Source organism: Zootoca vivipara, chromosome Z (genome assembly GCF_963506605.1).
Source record: "Zootoca vivipara chromosome Z, rZooViv1.1, whole genome shotgun sequence".
NCBI lineage: Eukaryota > Metazoa > Chordata > Lepidosauria > Squamata > Lacertidae > Zootoca > Zootoca vivipara.
In genome coordinates, this window is record NC_083294.1 from 20,182,408 (window position 1) to 20,201,590 (window position 19,183).

Here is a 19,183-nt window from a genome sequence, read left to right on the forward strand (position 1 = left end):
GATTTTCGTGTTTATGCAGAACTCTTGGAATCGAACTCCCCACGTAACATGCGATCATACTGTGTTTGGTTCATTTTGGAGAATTTGGCCCATCAAATTATTATTATCATATTATTATTATTTCGGTCTGAATATGTTCTGGTGTTCCAATTTTGAACTTTAATTTATTGGGAAACGCTCAGATCACAAGGGCTGTGGTTACAGCTTAAACTCCTTTCTTAAAGTGGCAAGTGGTTGCTGAAAATGAGCTCTTGCCTTGCATCACCGGGTCATAGGAGCAATTTCCATTATGCCTTTCGCCTGTACGACTCCGTTGCCTTAGGAGCTGGGAAGCTGAGCTCATGCTAAGAATATGTGTATGTCTCCCGCAGTCTCACTTCTTGTTTCTAATTAACAGGAGGTGGTGGTGAGGGTGACTCTTACTCTCTGGAATGAGGATGTGTAATACTGGCCCTTGTCCATGCACCTGCTTCGTGCCACACCTGTGTGATCACCTGAGACACAGTTGGCAGGCAACTGGGATAGGGGTAGCTAAAGGAGCATACAGTGGTACCTTGGGTTACAGACGCTTCAGGTTACAGACTCCGCTAACCCAGAAATAGTACCTCGGGTTAAGAACTTTGCTTCAGGATGAGAACAGAAATCACGTGCTGGCGGCACAGCAGCAGCGGAAGGCCCCATTAGCTAAAGTGGTACCTCAGGTTAAGAACAGTTTCAGGTTAAGAATGGACCTCCAGAATGAATTAAGTTCTTAACCAGAGGTACCACTGTAATTTTCAATGCGGCCCATTTCTTTGTCACTGTATTTACTTAATTGGGACAAATTGTGTACACTTCAGTATAATTGACTTTTAACTCTAGATATACATAAAGCCGAAAAGACATTGTTTTGTAAACGTTCTTCTTCTTAGCCAAGCTTTCCACTCCATGCCTCCCTCCTGGTCATTTCATTCTCATGTCAACATGCTCCTATTTTTTCTGCTCCACCTCAAGCATTTTAGTGATTTGAAGAAACCCCTAAGAGTTCCACAGGCTCTGAGTTGGGTCCTTTAGGATTTCTATCCCCTCTGCTTTTGATCTCTGTTGTTTGCTTATGGGAATTTCGAGTTCTGGGCCGAAGCCACCTTTTGAAGTTTTCATTATCACAGTCTGACAGTGATGCCTCAGGCTGAATGGGACACTGAGCATTTGTCCTTTTTGCCCAGCCCTTTTCTAATAGATTCACTTTCACAAATCTTCCCCATTTTACTAGAGCGGGTTTTTTCCATGAACGTGGTGTACACTCACAGGTTTACTGCCGGGTTGAGGGCAGAGAAATGCTTCTGATTCTCAGAGACTTCTCATAAGACTTGTCAATTAGCACAATTCCCTTCCTCTTGCAAATAAGGTGGATGCTTGTGTGGTGCCTGCATTTCTCAAACATAATGAGAACCTTCCGAGAATAGCATGAACCTTCCACTGTGAAATATCGGTAATAGTCCACTAGCCCAAGCCTTTGAGCCCTCTAGTTTTATTTATTATGGCTAACATGGTATTACTCATAGGGTCAGGCCTGCCTTGGTGCCCTCCCCCCAAAAGGAGGTGAACTTGTTCTTTCCAGTTAAGAGTATTTCCCTATTAATTTCATGGCTGGGCTGGGCTCTCTTTCCAGGGCAAGTTATTGCAGGTTACACCAAAACTTGTGGCCCACTTTTCTTAGTTTTGCAAGCAGAGGAGAAGCACTTGTATGTGCGTGCCTGTTACTGTTTCAGTTGCAGCAGTCAATCTGACAAATAACTCGCAGCACTCTCTGGAAGTAGTATGTGGCATAATTTGCAAGTACTTGATCCCCCACGTGAGTACTTACATCCTGCTTATTTCATTCCATATTTTTCAAGTGGCCTTTTTGACATTTGAAGTGTGCACTGCATGGAATTAGGATAATTGAAGCGGTTGCAGGATGAGTTTGTGGCCCTCTCCAGAGAGTGCCCCCGAGGCACTGCGCTCCATTAACAACACCTTTGCTTCAAAAACACGAACCCATTCCTCAAATGTCCTTGATACTCTTCCAGTCCCCTGGCAATGGATCATGGCTTCTGGTTTCCATTCCCTAGCTCTGGTTGACGTGACCATCAGCCGCGCTCTCCCTGGTGAGGCACCATTGCAGGTCTGAGCAGGGTGAGAGATGCCTGCAGGGTCTCTCATGTGAGGTGAAAGTGCTGTGGCCTGCTTCTTGAGGGCCCCGGCCAGGAAATAACCATTCAAAATGGAGGAAATTGAGGTGAAGATAAATACAGTGGTACCTCGGGTTATGAACACAATTGGTTCCGGAAGTCTGTTCATAAACTGAAGCGTTCATAAACTGAAGCGAACTTTCCCATTGAAAGTAATGGAAAGTGGATTAATCCGTTCCAGACGGGTCTGCGGATTACTCAACCTGAAGCGTACTTAACCCGAAGCATGGGTGTAATTGGTTCTGGAAGTCTGTTCATAAACTGAAACGTTCATAAAATGAAGCGAACTTTCCCATTGAAAGTAATGGAAAGTGAATTAATCCGTTCCAGATGGGTATGCAGTGTTCATAAACCGAAAATTTGTAAACTGAGGTGTTCATAAACCGAGGTTCCACTGTATAAGAAAGGAGAAATAAAGGAAAACACTGCATCGGTGAAATGAACAGCTGAGTAAAAAAAGTAAATAAGAATGAAAGAGTAGGATGGTGAATAAAATGGAGTAGAGGTAAGATCAGGTTGGGGACTACAAGCTTGTGTGAGGCATGAGGTTTAAACATGTGGGTCATTGCACTAAGGAGTACCTTGGGCTGATGCAGGCAGGTAAAATTGTGCTGTTGCTGTCGATTGATTGAATATTGCTGGAATTTAGGCCTGCAGAAAATGGTGGTGACTGTGGAAGTAATTGATTTTGAACTTGGTCACACAATCAGGAGCCAGTCTTTGTCATCTTAATCATCCCAGTCAGCATGAGAGTGGAATTCCTGGGCATTGTGGCTTATTCGTAAATGTGCATTGATTCCACCCAGTGAGGTAATCTTCACCACTACCACTACCCCTTAAATAGATTTTTAAGATTGAAAACTAGGATCTGTGGAATGTTTTTGGTTACCAAAGTGTACTCTGGAGAACAGAGAAGAGTGTGTCTGTCCGTTTAAAACAACAGCATGTGGAACAAGTACGGTAAATGGGAGTATCCAGTTGACACTGGGAGAATATGGCAGTGAAGAGGCAGGAATAAACTTTCACGTTGTCTAATACAAATAAAGCCCCACTTTCTTTCTAATAAAAAAATGACTTGGAATCAGGGTGCTTCAAGAACTCTTTTTACCCTCATGAACTTGTCCAGGCCGTAAGATTTTCTGGAAAGACTGTCCCTTGCAGTCTGAGCAGTGTGTCTCTTTGGGATGTGGGATCTCTCTGTAGCCATTCCAAGCCCGTGGAACTGTCTTCCTAGTGGGTCCTGCCTGGCCCTCCTTTCTTGTGGTCCTCTGTTGCAGGAGGAGGACTTTTATTTTCATCAGATATTTGACCAGCTGCTCTGTTAAGGTTTTTGTCTTTGTATTTTAGTCTGAATCTGTTTTTCCCCCTTCTGTTTTCCTTGTATTTCCCTTCACTGCTTGCTATTTTAACTATGTTTGTGTTGTGAGTGGCTTTGGGCATTTTTTTTTTTAAAATGGACAGCTGAAGTAAGAATGGTTTTAGTAAGCTCTTTGTAAAACATGCCAGAAAGGTTCTGCTTTTCTGTTGTTCTAAGACTTGGATTCACCTTTGCTGGAATGTTTGTTGGCAGATGTACTTAGGAAGCCTTTTCCCAGTAGTTGTGCTGTGGCTGTGGCTGATGGGAGTTGCAGTCCAAAACATCTGGGGGGGCACTAGGGTACATCCCTCTGAATCTAGCAGGAGGTGATTTGATTTAGGAAAATAAGAAGAACCTGCGGGTTCAAGGCAGTGTTGCATCTACAGCATCCTTCTCTCACAGTGGCCAGCCAAATGCCCCAATGGGAAGCCCACAAGCAAGATTTGAGCGCAAGAACTCTCTCCTCCTGTGGTTTCCAGCAGCTGGCATTCACAAGCATTACTGCCTCCAGCTGTGGAGGCAGAGCCGAGCCATCATGGCTATTAACCACCGATAGTCTTCTCCCTCCAGGAGTTTGACTAATCCTCTTTTAAATCCATCCAAGTTGGTGGCCATCCTACGGGAGCAAGTTCCATAGTTTAATTCTGTTCTGTGTTGAGGAAGGACTTTATTTTATCTGCCCTGGAAACTTCCAGCATTCATCTTCATCCAATGCCTGTGAGTTCCAGTGATACGAGAGTGGGAGAAAAATGTTACTGACTTTCTCATGGCATGCATAATTTCATAAACTTTTGTCATGTCACTTCTTATTTAATAGTAATAATAATAATAATAATAATAATAATAATAATAATAATAATAATAATAATTTATTATTTATACCCCACCCATCTAGCTGGGTTTCCCTAGCCACTCTGGGCAGCTTCCAACAGAAAAATGAAATGAAATAATTATTAAACATTAAAAGCCTCCCTATTTAACCAGTTTAAATTTGGTTATCTTCTTGGGTTTAGCCTCAGAATCCATACAATCAGTGGCAAAAGAGATTGCTTGTGTGTGTGTCTCTGTGTGTTTAATCACGAATAAAGACTTGAGCTTGGATGAAATAATAATTGTTATTGCAATATCTACTTTTTCGAAAACATTCCAAGAGGCTATTTGGCACCCTCCCTCAGCTCCCCCACCAACTCATTTTGCTTTATAACATATCTGTAGTTTAGAGTTCCATCATTATTCAGAATAGTTTCTGTAAAGTCTTAAATGAGCCAGGCATTTGCATATACTGGTGGTGCTGAGTGACTGTCTCCCTCAATATTTGAATAAGAAATAAAACAATGGCATATCCTATATAATAAAGTCCAAGTGTCTCTGCGTCCAGTCCCTGTGTCCATGGGATTGCGCTACTGCGCATGTGCCCCATGGACAGCCGTTGGGACTTGGAGCGCAGAGACACTTCGGAGAGGGGAGCTTGGTGACCGCTTGGCCCAGCAGGGAGACGAGCCAGGCTGAGGCGGCGAGGCGGGCACGAGGACCGCCGCCCCCCGGCTGGCCTCTCCCCTTCAATCCCCTCACAGCCGGAGCGGCCGCCTCGAGCTCTGGGCTCCTTCCTCCTCCTCCTCCAGCAGCAGCAGCAGCAGGAGCGCACAAGGCTCGGCTGCCTGTTCCCACAGCTTTTGTTTTTGGTTGCAAGTGACAAATATTGCATCCTACATAAGAACAGAGGGAGAGCCTGTGGGATCATACCAATGTCCCATCTAGCCCAGTGTCCTCTTCTCACAGTGGCCAAGCTAATGCCCCAGTGAGAAGCCCACCATCAGGATCTGAGGATAAGAGCACTCTCTGCTGGCTTCCATAATTATGTAAGAAGACCCCGTCCTGAATCAGTGGCTCATCTAGTCCTGCATCCTCTTCTCACATGGCCAACCAGTTGCCTGTGGGATCCTCTTTAGCAGGTGAAACTCCGTTCTTTCTGCTGGGCTGCTAATACTTTTAAGTGCAATGGAGAGAGGCTAATGCAGTTATCATTGGGAGACCAACCCCCTTGCCCTACAAATAACGGGCCTCTCGAGCATTGAAGTCAGCTCTTTTATCGTCTGGGGTGCTATGGGCCACCGGGGTGTGTGTGTGTGTGCAGAAAGGCTCTTGTGCCTTATTTGTGTCAGCACGGACACGGGCAGCATTAATCTTACTTAGATTTGTAATTTTAACTGATTCTGATCTGCTCAGTTTTATTTCCGTTAGGGTCGGAACTTAGAGGAAAATGTCCTGCTTTACATAGAAATAGTGCTGTTTACTGCACTTCCTTTTGCTTAAAAAAATAATAATGCAGCATTCTAATCAAGCATGTCAAAACTGGACGCAGTGTTGTCAAATCCCCTGGATGAAAGTAGGAATGTTTCCTTTTTTCAAAAACAACAACCCAACAATTCTTAACTTTATTTTTCGGTTTCTAAAAGTACATGTAACAAACATAAACATGTTATCCCTAACCCCCAATAAACATTCCATGCATATACCATGTAAGTAATGCAGCTAAACATTAAATTTGTAAATAGTTTAGAATGGATCACATCCGTTGGATGTCTCCACTGTTTAAAGGTAAAGGTAAAGGGACCCCTGACCATTAGGTCCAGTCGTGACAGACTCTGGGGTTGCGGCGCTCATGTCGCATTATTGGCTGAGGGAGCCGATGTGCAGCTTCCAGGTCATGTGGCCAGCATGACAAAGCCGCTTCTGGCGAACCAGAGCCGCGCATGGAAACACCGTTTACCTTCCCGCTTGAAGCGGTGCCTATTTATCTCCTTGCACTTTGACGTGCTTTCAACAGCTGCATATTTCTGCATTGCAGGGGGTTGGACTAGATGATCCCCAGAGTCACTTCCAACTCTACAATTTGAGTCTCTGTCTTAACAGATTTTCCCAGAGGGAGCTGTGGGCAGCTGTGGGTCGGGAGCAGCACTGCCCTTTCCAGCGCACTGAATATACCGGTACATGGGTCAGTGGCCATACAGTTTCAAAATTACCGTTAGCCTTTGTTTTTCTGAGCATGCTAAGATGCTTCATTCATTTCTGTATAAGGGCTGTGTTGCATAGCCTATCTCACCATGCCTCCGGAGTTAAGTTAGTAGCTGTTTTCTAATACTGCCTTATTTAATCAGTTTCCACCATTTCTTGTTTTTCAGAATTTTCTAAAGTGTAAAGGAATTGCCAAGCTAACCCAACTTTCAAGGGACCCCAAAATACGCTGCGACTCTTGACTAAGGAAGAAAAGAGGGACTATCGTCATCTCACATACCAGAACTCCCACTTCATGCTGCAAGAGCCAAGGCTGGAGCCGCCAGTTTAAGTTTGTTTTCTAAGGTACATCAAAGGCCTCCATAATCTTTTCCAAGCAAGAAGATAACTGTGGGCAGCTTTCATGTGGCTGTACAAATCTCTGCTGGAAAGTGCTTGTATCATAATTTGCCAACATTGGTAAGATAGGTTTGACCGCAGGCAGAAGGAGCAGGGGTGAGCCAAGAGCTCTTCACTGCCTCCCTTACTGGGTTTCAGAGTGAACTCTTAAAATGCAGTGTGTTGGCATTCTTTTTTATGTATTGCAAAGGTTTATTGCAGTGACACATTTTTAATATCACATTTTTCATAGCAATTGTTAATTGGACCCCACAAACATAAACAGGGTTCAGCCTTAGCAATTGGTGCCAACCACAAGTCATTTGAATAATTAATATTTATAAATACTGGTGGATGTGTAACATCTTGTTCTAGATTAGTATGAAACACTACCTGATATGACAATAATATTTTATGCATTACTTGTGCTAAATCCATAAACCAATTTTAATAAGGTAGCACTATTATCATTACAGTAGTGTGTAATACTAATTTATTTGCTAAATGGACAGTACAATTTGTTTTCTAATATTCCCCCTAGCAAAAGATCCAGGAGTTGGTTCTTAAAATATTTTCAGGAGCAGAGTCACAAATAGATAGATCCTCATCAAATTGCACACATTCAGCCTATTCATTTTTCACAATATTTTTTTGAAATCTTTCCTAAAATATCCCACCGGTGTTTTGGCTTTCTTGTGATGAGGGTGGCATGGTCCTGTTTGAAAAAATTTCTATGGAGGTCAATCCATGAGGTCTCTCAATTATCCCTTTATATATAAAAGATCCAAGGATACTTTGCTGGAGAATGTGATAAACTTACACATGGTTTTAGACAGCTAAGTCGCAGTTGAACTCAGTAGCAGAGGCATACCGAGGGTTGTTTGTGCCCTTGGCAAGGAGCTGTACCTTTCTCCTCAACCCCCCAAAACCCACTTCTCTCATGTTTGATCTCACCACTTATTGAACATACATTTAAGCTGTAATTATCACTGGCCATATTTTTGCATCTCATTCCCATTCAGCTACAATCTTATAATTTTCTCCTTTGTATGCCGGGGGTGGGGGGTGGGATGATGAATATTTCAATCCATACCTTCTGGAAATGTGATATTCAAGAGTAAGGACAACAGGATTGGGATTTTATGCCCTTTTCTAAAATTTTGCAGCATTATGATATCCTTTAAGAGATGTGGTGACCAGAATCATAAACAGTATTTCTAGAGCAGTTACACCATAGACTTGTATAAAGCCATTATGATATTGCCAGTTCCGTTTTGAATCTTTTTCAAAATGATCCACAAAACTTGTAATTCTCTTCCCCCCCTTTTTTTAAACCACTGCCACAACTGCATCAACATCTTAATTGATCCATCCACTATGACCATAAGATCTCATTCTTGGTCAGTCACCACCAGCTCTGACCTCAATAACATATATGTAAAGTTAGAATCAGCAGGCATCACTTTATGCTTGTTAACATTGAACCAGTTTTGTGATTTTAATCCTCATTCACCCAGATTCGAGAGGTCTTTTTGGTCACCTCATAGCTTCTTTTAGTTAAACAGCAACAACCCTGTACAAGTTGGTGTCATCAGCAAACTTTGCTGGACTAGATGATCCTCAGGGTCCCTTCCAACTCTGTGATTCTGTAACTCCAGAAAGGACTAGAAAGAAGCTGTGTCTCATGCTGCAAACCTAAAGCAGACAACATGCATCCAGTATATCTAACTCACTATCACAGATGGGTAGGACCAGAATGAAGAATTAAACCAGAATGCTTTTCTTATCTATTTCAAGATATAAGAATATTTACCCTACTTTCACTCCCTGCTCCATACCAAACACACCATCAGATACACAAAATAAAACTTTAGAATGGGTAAAGGTAAATGACCCCTAGACAGTTAAGTCCAGTCAAAGGTGACTATTGGATCAGGAATAATTTGTCATAATTTCCAGTCTGCTCTCCCCAGCCCTGCATTCCTAGGGGGAAAAAAGATGCAGCAGAACCCAAATAAAGGGGGGAAACCGTTATTCTGCAGGGAAGCCAGCAAAAATATTATTATTAGAAGAAATGAAAGGCAAAGCAAGAAGAGAAGCACTACTTTGCTGCTAGAGCTGGTTTGAGAAGCAAAACCAGAACCAATTAGAAACCCCTTAAATAATCAGCCAGCCTAGCAATAGCTCCACAAGTAAAAGTGCAAATCTCACACTGAGAGACTATTCCCCAGAAGATACAATCAGTTGCTACCTGCAAAGTTAGTGATTTAAGGGTGAAAATCAGCCAGATCTCACCTCCTGCTCCTGGCCCAAGAGAGAAGTAGTCCATTTTACTGCTTGAACAGCTTGTTTGCTTGCTTATGCAAATCGTGCAACAATTGAAAGTTTTCCTCTTCAACACTTCAAAAGGCTTCCTGGGGAGCAGCTGAAAGGCTGTCTTTGGCTCTTCTACCCAACCAGAGGAGAGTCCCAAATCTCACAGCAGGAAATCTCAACTTGGTTGCAAGGGGGTGCTCCTGAGTTGCAGAAAATAACTAGAAACTGGGGGATTTCTAGTGGCCAGGACCTCTGGATCTTTGAAGATTGAATCTTGGATACAAACGCTTAGAAATAAATGCATTCTCTGGAGAGTGTGGATTATTTGTATATTAGTTTTTTTAAATAAAAAAATATTACTGTGTTAGGCATTATTCTCTCTCCTGCTTAGTTTTAAGCTGTTAAATTAGGTTGGTTTATTTGTATTGTTTTATACAACCATATACCATATTTTGTGGTATTTATTTATTGATGACGTTTCTAAGATCACAGAAATCACATATAGGCAAGCTTTTGCAACTGTGTCTGCCACCCAACTAGTGGATGAGGGTTAGAGAGAGAGAATCCCCTGTTCTCCCAGAGCCTGTGTACAAATTGAGTCTTGCCCAGTAAGCAAGGCGGAGAGCTTAAAATCCTTTTTTACTCTAGTTCCTCTTGGGTTACCCAGTGCAAAACGGAAGTGTTAAGCTTTCCACCGTGTTTACATTTAACAGTTATTTCTGTGCTCCTTCTCTACTCCTGCTGCTGCTAGTCAGAATCTAGTTCAGTGGTTCCCAAAGGGGCAGTAGCACTACCTGGTAGAGGTGGGATTATGTAAGGGGGTTCTAAGAGGCAAAGGGACAGCAGGAGGCTCTGAGGGTGTAAATGACGCTCAGACTTTGAAATGCTACTGTCACTGGATCAAGTTCATCAGTCTGGTTGGATCAATTAAACGGAACAGTTTTAGTTGGATTTTGAATAAATGTGCAAGTAACTGTTACTGTTCTGAATTTTATTGTCTTACTGTCTTCCTTAGTGGATCATGAAAACCGCTATTCTAAATAACATTCTTTATAAGGTAAGGTCGGGGGGAGGGGATGGGCACCAGCTTATTGGAACCAAGGGGCTGGTTGGCCAAAAATGTTAAGGAACCAGTGGGCTAGCTTGTTGCGATGTCCAAACTTGGGCGTTTGATTTGTTTTTCTCCAAACAAGGAGCAAATAAGGAGCTTACTGCTTGGAAGTTTGCTTTTTCAAAAAACAAAAACAAAACCCCAAAACCCACACAGCCATAAACTCTGTCCCTTTTCCTGGCAGCAGAGCAGGAGTTGTGGGGGGGAGGGGAGGTTTCAACCATGGTTTAACATGATGGTGTGAACTAGACAATATAGATGCTGTCTGTATTTTAGCAATCAAACCCATGGCTAGACTCTTGACGCTCCTTGTGGGAGGTGGCTATTATTTCAGACCCCTTTCTCATATAAATCCCTTAGTCTGAATTAATGCATTATTTCACAAAATTTAGACATGGCTTGATTATTTAAAAAAAACCCAAAACAGCCCTTCAAAGTAGTTTACAAAGGGAACAAAGCAATAAAATTATCAGTAAAAACAGTAAAAAAACCAAAGCCTCTTATAAACATGTATTAAAGATTAAAGCAGCAATAAATGAAAAACAGATTAAATCGTGTGTCAGCATTCTACATGTCTGCGCAGGTAGGTCTAAACAAAAATGTTTTTAGCAGGCACTGGAAAGAATGCATTGAAGGTGCCTTGCCTGATGTCAATAAGCAGGGAGTTCCAGACTATAGGTCCAGCAACACTAAAAGATTGATTTCTTGCAAATGTGGAACAGGTAGTGCCCATAATAGTGCTAATGCCACAGATTGAAGCAGTCAGGGTAAGGCAGTCTCATAGATAAACTGGTCCCAAGTTTTCTGGTCCCAAGGTGCTAATGGCAATCTTTATGTTAAGCCCCACTACTTGAATAAGGAAAGGTATGGGGTTTTCTGCCTTCTCCCTCCAAACTTCCATCTTTATCAGCTCAACATGGAGGCCAACAATCCCCTCTTTTCTTCCCCTCCTTTCCAGGTCACGGGCAGCCTGCGCGCCCCCTTTCGCATTCCAGCCCTGAGGCCTCGCTGTTGAGATGAGGAATTCAGACGAGCAAACGGCCACGACAGTTTTACAGCGCTTGCTGCAGGAGCAGCTGCGATATGGGAACCCAAACGACAGCCGCAACCTCCTCGCTTTGCACCACCAAGCTACGGGCAACGCACCTGCTTTCGCCGGCAACGGGAGCCCAGGGGCTCCAAGCGAAGGGCTGAGCCCCCAGGACCACCAGGCCGGAACCCATGTTGCCCGCCAGGAGCCCCAGGGCCAGGAAATACAAATGGACAACAGTGTCATGGAGAAGCAGCTCTCCCCAAGGCTCCAGAACAGTGAAGACCTCCCAACCTACGAGGAAGCAAAAGTCCAGTCCCAGTACTTCAGGGGCCAGCAGCACGCCAGCGTTGGGGCGGCATTTTATGTGACGGGGGTCTCCAACCAGAAGATGAGGACTGAGGGGCGCCCAACGGTCCAGCGTGTGAGCCCTGGGAAGGTCCACCAGGACGAAGGACTCAAGGACCTAAAGCAAGGGCATGTCCGCTCCCTGAGCGAGAGGCTGATGCAGCTGTCTCTGGCCACCAGCGGCGTGAAGGCCCACGCACCCGTCACAAGCGCCCCACTCTCCCCACTCTCCTCCCAGCAGACCAACGACTTCTACAAGAACTCTGTGCCAGCCCCTCCCCAGCCAAACATTAAAGGGATGGAGCACAGGGGGCCCCCTCCCGAGTACCCTTACAAAAACATGCCCACCCCACCAATGAGCTGTAAGCAGCCCGACCCTGGGCATTTCTACAGCGACCACCGCCTGGGTCAGCAAGGCCGAGCTGATGGGCCACTGATGAGGTACCAGCATCCTCCTGAATATGGATCGTTCAGGTAAGCAGCCTGCCTTTCATGCACAAAACCAAAGAAAGGGAGCAAATCAGCCCAAGGTCCTCAAAGGGCCCAGAATGAGCTATGGTAAGCCCGCAACATAGACAGGGCTTATGTTCTGAGGATAATGCCTAAAGCTAAAATCACTTATAGTCAAGACACATTGGGTTCAGTGGCGAGCCGGAATGCCAAAGTCATTTTTCCTGGAACCCTGCACTCTGTCTCCACCGCTTTTTAATTTTTCTTGCAACACACATAACAGCTGATTGCACAAGTTAAATGCATATAAGTTGTGGGATTACTGTATTTTGCTGGTGCTTTGAAAATTTCTTCTTGGCTTTTTCCTTTCCTGTCTGCACAAACCATCTTTGGGAACTTGTGGTATTTTCAGGTGATGTCTCAGTTTTGTACTTCCGTGATGGGAATCAAGAGAACATAAGGAGCCTGCAGGATGTGGGCCAATGTCCCATCTAGTCCAGCATTCTGTTCTCACAGTGGTCAACAGATGCTCAAGAGCCTCTTTCCTTAGTATGGTTTCCAGGAACTAGTATTCAGAAGCATTTCTGTCTCTGACATGGGAGGCAAAACATGGCCATCATGGTGGCCAGTAGCCATCTTCTAATGTGAAATTGGCTTTCCTTAAAAACAGCTGGAGGAACAAGAGCACTTCCTGATAGCTGCACCTGTCACTGAAAAGTGCTGTAGGCAGAAAGGGGTGTGAGAGGCCTGACCCTGCCAGTGGTAATTCTCCCGCTGGTGGTTTTGCATAGCAGTTACTGGGGCATCACTCAGGCTAGCAGCAGTCAGCTCAGTCAAGCTTCCCATTCACTAAGATCTGTGCATCATGCCTTCTTGGTTGCTCTCATTGACTACCAGTGTACATCTTGAGGCAACCAGAGACAGATATTTTGCTGGTGTAGCACATTTGTTGCTCCAACTCATTGCTGGAGTATGTTTTGGAGTTTGTCAGAGACGGACGTATATAAACAAACATTTGCTCATCTTTTTAGTTTGTCAGAGACGGACGTATATAAACAAACATTTGCTCATCTTTTTACCAGCCTCTTGAGTGATATGTTTTCTGTTTGGCATTGTTGCAGGGAGGTTATTATGGGATTGTTGTACAGTATTTATGATTTTTGCTTACTACTGTTTCAGTTTTGTTGTGTGTGTGTGTAAATTTGATAACAAAGAGCAGTTATATTTGATAACAAAGAGCAGTTATATTTGTAAGTTAAGCAGATAACTAAAATAAATAGACTGTAGAAAGCTGTGATAGTCAGCTGTTGCTCTGTCTATCTCAGTATGGTCAACACTGAATGGCAGTGGTTCTCCTGGGTGTTGGGCACAAGATACCTGGGGATCCCATTGAGAATTGAACTTGGCACAAAATCATTCCCTCAGGGCACACATGCCACATCAATTTATTCACTGCAGAAGGCTTGCCCATTGCAGAGGATTCTGGGAAATGTTCCAGGGGTACCCTCTTCCATGCCTTCCCCTTTTGCTCTCCATGAACAGAAACCACACTCTGCAGCAGGATGCTGTCAGCTCTCTGTGGCTGCTCTTGTGGTGTACTGCATGGTTGAGCAAGGGTTTCGTTGAATATAGTTTGAATTAGAACCTGGTGGTGTGTTCAGCAAGCCCAGCCCTCTCATTAGACAGTGTGAGGCAGATTCTCAGGGGCAGCTGCAGTCCACAGTTATTGCTCCAGAGCCTCTAGCAACTCCCCTCTGTTGTCACATAGCCTCCCCTTGTCCCACCACTGCAATTTGGCATGCTACCTCAGGGTTGGTGAAGGATGTTCTCCCATTGCTAGTGTTCAAGTAAGATCCATTTGCCAGTCCGGTGGGATTCCAGGACCTGGAAGAGAGCTCCATTTGGCCCAATCTTCAAACCTTTATTTAAGAGCCAGTGTGGTGTAGTGGTTAAAGTGTTGGACTAGGACTTGGGAGGCCAGAGTTCAAATCCCCACTTGGCCATGGAGCCCACTGGGTGGTCTTGGGCCAGTTACTGCCCCTTATAGCCTAACCTACCTCACAGGGTTGTAGTGAGCGTTAAATGAGGAGGGTGATAAACCATGTGTGCCATCTTGAGCTCCCTGGAGTGGAGGAGAAAAGACAGGATCTAAGTGTGATATATAAATAAACAAACCATCCTTTCTTTCTTCAAATCTTTATTGTTACGATCTATGTAAGAAGCACACAAAACACATTGTCCAGATAAGCGGAGTAGGGTTTAAAATAAAATAATCAGTTCAGTCATTTATTCACTGCATTTCCATCTTACCTTTTCCTCTTAAAGAGCTCAAGGTGTGGTGTACATGGGTCTGCCCCTCATTTAATGAGATTCACGGCCAAGTGGGTGAGATTTGAGTCCTGGTCTCCTCCAGGTCCTCATCCCCACACTGGCTCTTGCCTTCTTGACAGCAAATAGAACCTCTAAGCATTCTACAGGAGAACAAAGCATTAAAACGATGGAGCTGGGACAAAGTTGCAAACATCTGTTTGTTTGTTTACAAAAAATAATAATTCAAAATATAGTTAAAATTGACGATTAAGCTGGAATATGACTAAATTGCATATCAGCATTCCACATATCTAGATAGGCTAGCCTAAACAAAAATGCTTCTAGCCTGCGCCAAAAGGAGCACAGGGAAGGCGCATGCCTGATGTCAGTTGTTGCCTTGACCGTGTACATGCCCCTTGGTATGTGTTCTTGGAGAGGCACTGAGATCTCTCTCTCTCATTGTATGGACCTGTAAGCGTTTCCCTTCCACATTGGTTCCACGCTTGTCTCACTTGCTGAGGGAAGGACCTGGTGTTCTTGAGTCTAGGATTCTTGCTGTGCTTTTGGCTCAGGCATTGATGATGGAGCGTTTTTTTTCCAAACCTGGTGTCTCCAAAGATTGGAAATGTAAACCTAGGCTTACCGGCTGCTTGGTTTCACTGGGGAAACGTGTTCTCCCACCCAGGAGTGACTCTGTTACCTTCCACACTTCACGATACAACATGTGAGTTGTCCCAAATGTCGACAAACGTTCTGTGCATTTTTCAGATTGCAGCTAGACCATTAGTGAGGTTTTCAACAGGGGTTTTGCTGGATGAATTCTGCGCTTCTTCTCTGTTTTAAAGTTTGATTTTCATGCATGATTTGAAATTAGTTGTATAATACCTCTGAATAGATATTGAAGAACAGCAGGAAAGGAGCCCCCCCCCTTTCTGATTGTTGGTTGATGTATTCTAAATTTTGTCTTTACGGAAAAGTTTGCACTGCAGAGGGGGTTCGAATGGATAATCCTTTGGGGGCCTTCCAACTCTGTAATTCTATGAAATGAGAAATATTATTGCCACCCAGCTTGGACCAAAATTTATTTATTTGTCCCAGTCAGCAAATTGTGTCCAAGTTTGGTAGCCAATGCTATTTATTCTAGCCAGTGGGAATATTAAAGGAGTTCACCTGAGCACATGCAGAGTGCCTTTTCCTCCCATTGAGCAAGGGAGCCACCACCAGCTGCTGACAGTCAGCTTTATTGAACATAGCCAAAGGCATTTCCAGTAATATATATATATATATATATATATATATATATATATATATATATATATATATATATATATAGTTTCCAAAGCAATGCATGAATTAAAGGACATGCATGTTGCAGAAAGTCACGGGACAACCATTAGTAGCCATGTGTGCCATCCAGCAAGGGTAACAAAACATTGTGTTAAGATTTATAATACATGATAATTCTTGACAGTGCAAATTTAGCTACTTAATGTGTAATGTCCAATTGTTTATCAGCTAGACATTCTGAATACAGCTGAATAATAGGGGATAAATATCTCTCTTTGGGCTCCAAATGGAAAGGACAGAACAGCAAATTTTATTTCTTACACAAATTTTATTTCTTAAGACTATATATAATCTTTATTCTCAATAAGGAGAATAATATTATTATCCATAGGTGCACAATACTTTTATTTTTATAAATCTTTATTATTTGTAAAAGGAATCTTTGTATGAGTTAATGCTTTATTATTTCTTTGGACCTGTACTGTAGCTTTGTACTTTTGTCCTTCCATGCTGTGGCACTTAATGGCTTACAATTTTTGATTTTTTGCTTTCTTTTTGTTATGTCTGCACTTCATTGCAATTATCAAATCAATAAAAGAAAAGCAGATATGCATGGAGATATGCATAATATTTTAGATCTGATTACAACCGGATATACATATCCATTCTGCAACTGAGATTCCAAGGTATCTCCTGTCCAAATATGCTGAGGGCATCTGCCAAAACCTAGGTTTTGTAAAAGCTCTGAGAAGCTGTGAATAGAAATAACGGGGCCTTGAATGATTGATCTTGATTTTGGGTGAGGGGGGGGAGCATCAACCACAGATGCTTCGTCTTGATCCATTATGATCCAAAATCCAGTTCCTGATAGCATGGGGACTAAGAGACAGATATTTCCCCATGGGGTGATTACAAATCCTTTGTTTATCTTAACACTCCTGTCCTCACCCTCTAAGCTTTTTTTTAGGGCTGCCATTTATCGGGGTGGGGGTGGGGATTTTGGATTCTGAAGTTTTCCGTAAAAGAAAAAAGGTCAACAACTTTTGTTTTTTTATTATTTTCATTAATTATTATTTTTTTCATTTATTGCCTGCCCATTATCCTAAGGTCCTAGGTGGGTTGCAACAGTAGTGCTATTTAATAGATCTCTTACATGGAAGAACACAAAAATTATAACAGTGAAATAGCATTTCAAATGCTCCAACCAGCAAAGCTTAGTCCTCTAGGCTTTTTTTTGTCTATGCCAATATCTGATGTATGCTAAACAGATTGTAGCTGCAGTCAATGAAAGACCAAGCTCAGGGCTGAAATGGAGCAGTGGGGAATGCCCCCAGTGTCTGCTTCATAAACTTTTTCTGCAGAGTTTCCAGCTCAGATTTGGCTCCTATTCCCCAAATTTATGCCCCACGTAACATTTTTTGTGCTATGATTTTAGCCACAAAGATCTCAAGCGCAGCATTGATTAATTAGCCGCCTTTTGTATGGACCTGGTATGCAGTAATTTAATGGCACCCGTAAGAGTTTCTCATCAATATGAAGTCATAAGTACAGTGGTAAAAGGTAAAGGGACCCATGACCATTAGGTCCAGTCGTGACCGACTCTGGGGTTGCGCGCTCATCTCGCATTATTGGCTGAGGGAGCCAGCGTATAGCTTCCAGGTCATGTGGCCAGCATGACAAAGCCGCTCTGGCAAACCAGAGCAGCACATGGAAACGCCGTTTACCTTCCCGCTGTAGCGGTTCCTATTTATCTACTTGCACTTTGACGTGCTTTCGAACTGCTAGGTTGGCAGGAGCTGGGACCAAGCAACGGGAGCTCACCCCGTCACAGGGATTTGAACCGCCGACCTTCTGATCAGCAAGCCCTAGGCTCAGTGGTTTGACCACAGCGCCACCTGGGTACAGTGGTACCTCGGTGTAAGTACACAATTGGTTCCGGAAGTCATTGAAAGTAATGGAAAGTGGATTAATCCATTCCAGACGGGTCCGTGGAGTACTCAACCTGAAGCGTACTTAACCCGAAGTATGAGTGTAATTGGTTCTGGAAGTCCATACTTAACATGAAGCGTACTTAACCTGAAGCGAACTTTCCCATTGAAAGTAATGGAAAGTGGCAGACGGGTCCGCGGAGTACTTAAACTGAAAGTACTCAAACCGAAGCATACTTAAACCGGAGGTATGACTGTATTTAAAACAAGTGGATCTATTCAAGGGCAGGCCCATCTAATGACCACCTGAACTTAGGTGCCTTCTTCCTAAGTCTAATGGCCTTCGTTTTCCTATTGTACAGTATCTTCTTTTACTGAGCTGCCCAAATCTGGTTAATGTTCCTTTAAAGCCTGTTTTGTTCAAGGAGAGCAAGACCAGGTCATCAACCCAAAGCATTTCAGACAATTTGCAATTTCCAATGGAAGGGGGAAAGTAGGAAGGGGAAATCCATACCTGGATTTAGATAGTTAATAGTTACTAGAAATGACGCCAAAATATAGCCTTGTTTCGTTCCTTGCTTGATAAGAAATGCTTGTGATAAGGCAAATAATTCTCTTGATGTTGTAACTGAATAAGCCAGAGTAGTATTTTATCAATGTTTATGCTGTAATCACTCTCTGTTAAATCAAAGGCTGATGAACATGAACAGTGGCTATAAAAATGAATTTATTTGGATTGTTGCTGTATTCACAAATTTGCTGATATGTCTGGTCAGCAGTACTCCTGCCCTGCATGAAACCTGCTTGTTTTCCAAAGATTGTTTCCTATCCCATTCTTATAACTTATTTAGTTAGCTTATATAGTTTAGAGACTACAGCTAAAAGATTGATAGGTCTGTAGCTCCAAGGATCTGAGTGATCGGTTTTCTTAAGGATTGGCATGGCACAACTATACGGGAACGCCATCTTGAAGGAAAGTGGCCTGTTGTGTTGCTAAGTTCGCCAGAATTGGAGACCACCAACTAACAGCTAAAGTCATATCTTCCACTGTGCTCTGGAAGTCAGTCCTATGAATAATTGCATGCGCCTAAACCAGATGCCTAACTCTGCGTGAGATCAGGCAGTGAGCCTTCCCGGGGTCATCAGAGCTTGAGGCATTCAAACCCACAAAGATTAAAAACATCCTCTCTCCTGGTATGTAGTTGAGCAGCTTTGTAGAAGTCTAGGTCTACTTGCCAATAAGGTGGTGTCCAGCCCTGAGGAGGAAAAAAACACCCTATTTCGCATGATGTCTTTCAAAAGCGGTGAGCACTTTGCTCTTAGGTCCTTTTTTTGTGTAAAAACGCAAGTTGGGTTTGTGCTAAGTCAGGGTAGTACTAAGTCAGTAGTTCTGTCGGCACAAAGATTTCTTCTTGCACAATGGAGCTTTCCCACTTCTCC

General features: G+C 43.3%; 1 protein-coding gene across 2 annotated transcripts in view; it reads left to right on the top strand.

Moving 5' to 3' along the window:
• Positions 1-19,183, top strand: part of AMOT (angiomotin) — a 72,091-nt gene that overhangs the window by 18,937 nt on the left and 33,971 nt on the right. For both annotated transcript variants that reach the window (XM_035113573.2, XM_035113572.2), the window contains exons 2-3: positions 6,753-6,930; positions 11,349-12,242. In XM_035113573.2, the coding sequence (XP_034969464.1) occupies positions 11,407-12,242 (836 nt within the window). In that variant the 5' untranslated portion in view covers positions 6,753-6,930; positions 11,349-11,406. The remainder of the gene's footprint in view (positions 1-6,752; positions 6,931-11,348; positions 12,243-19,183) is intronic.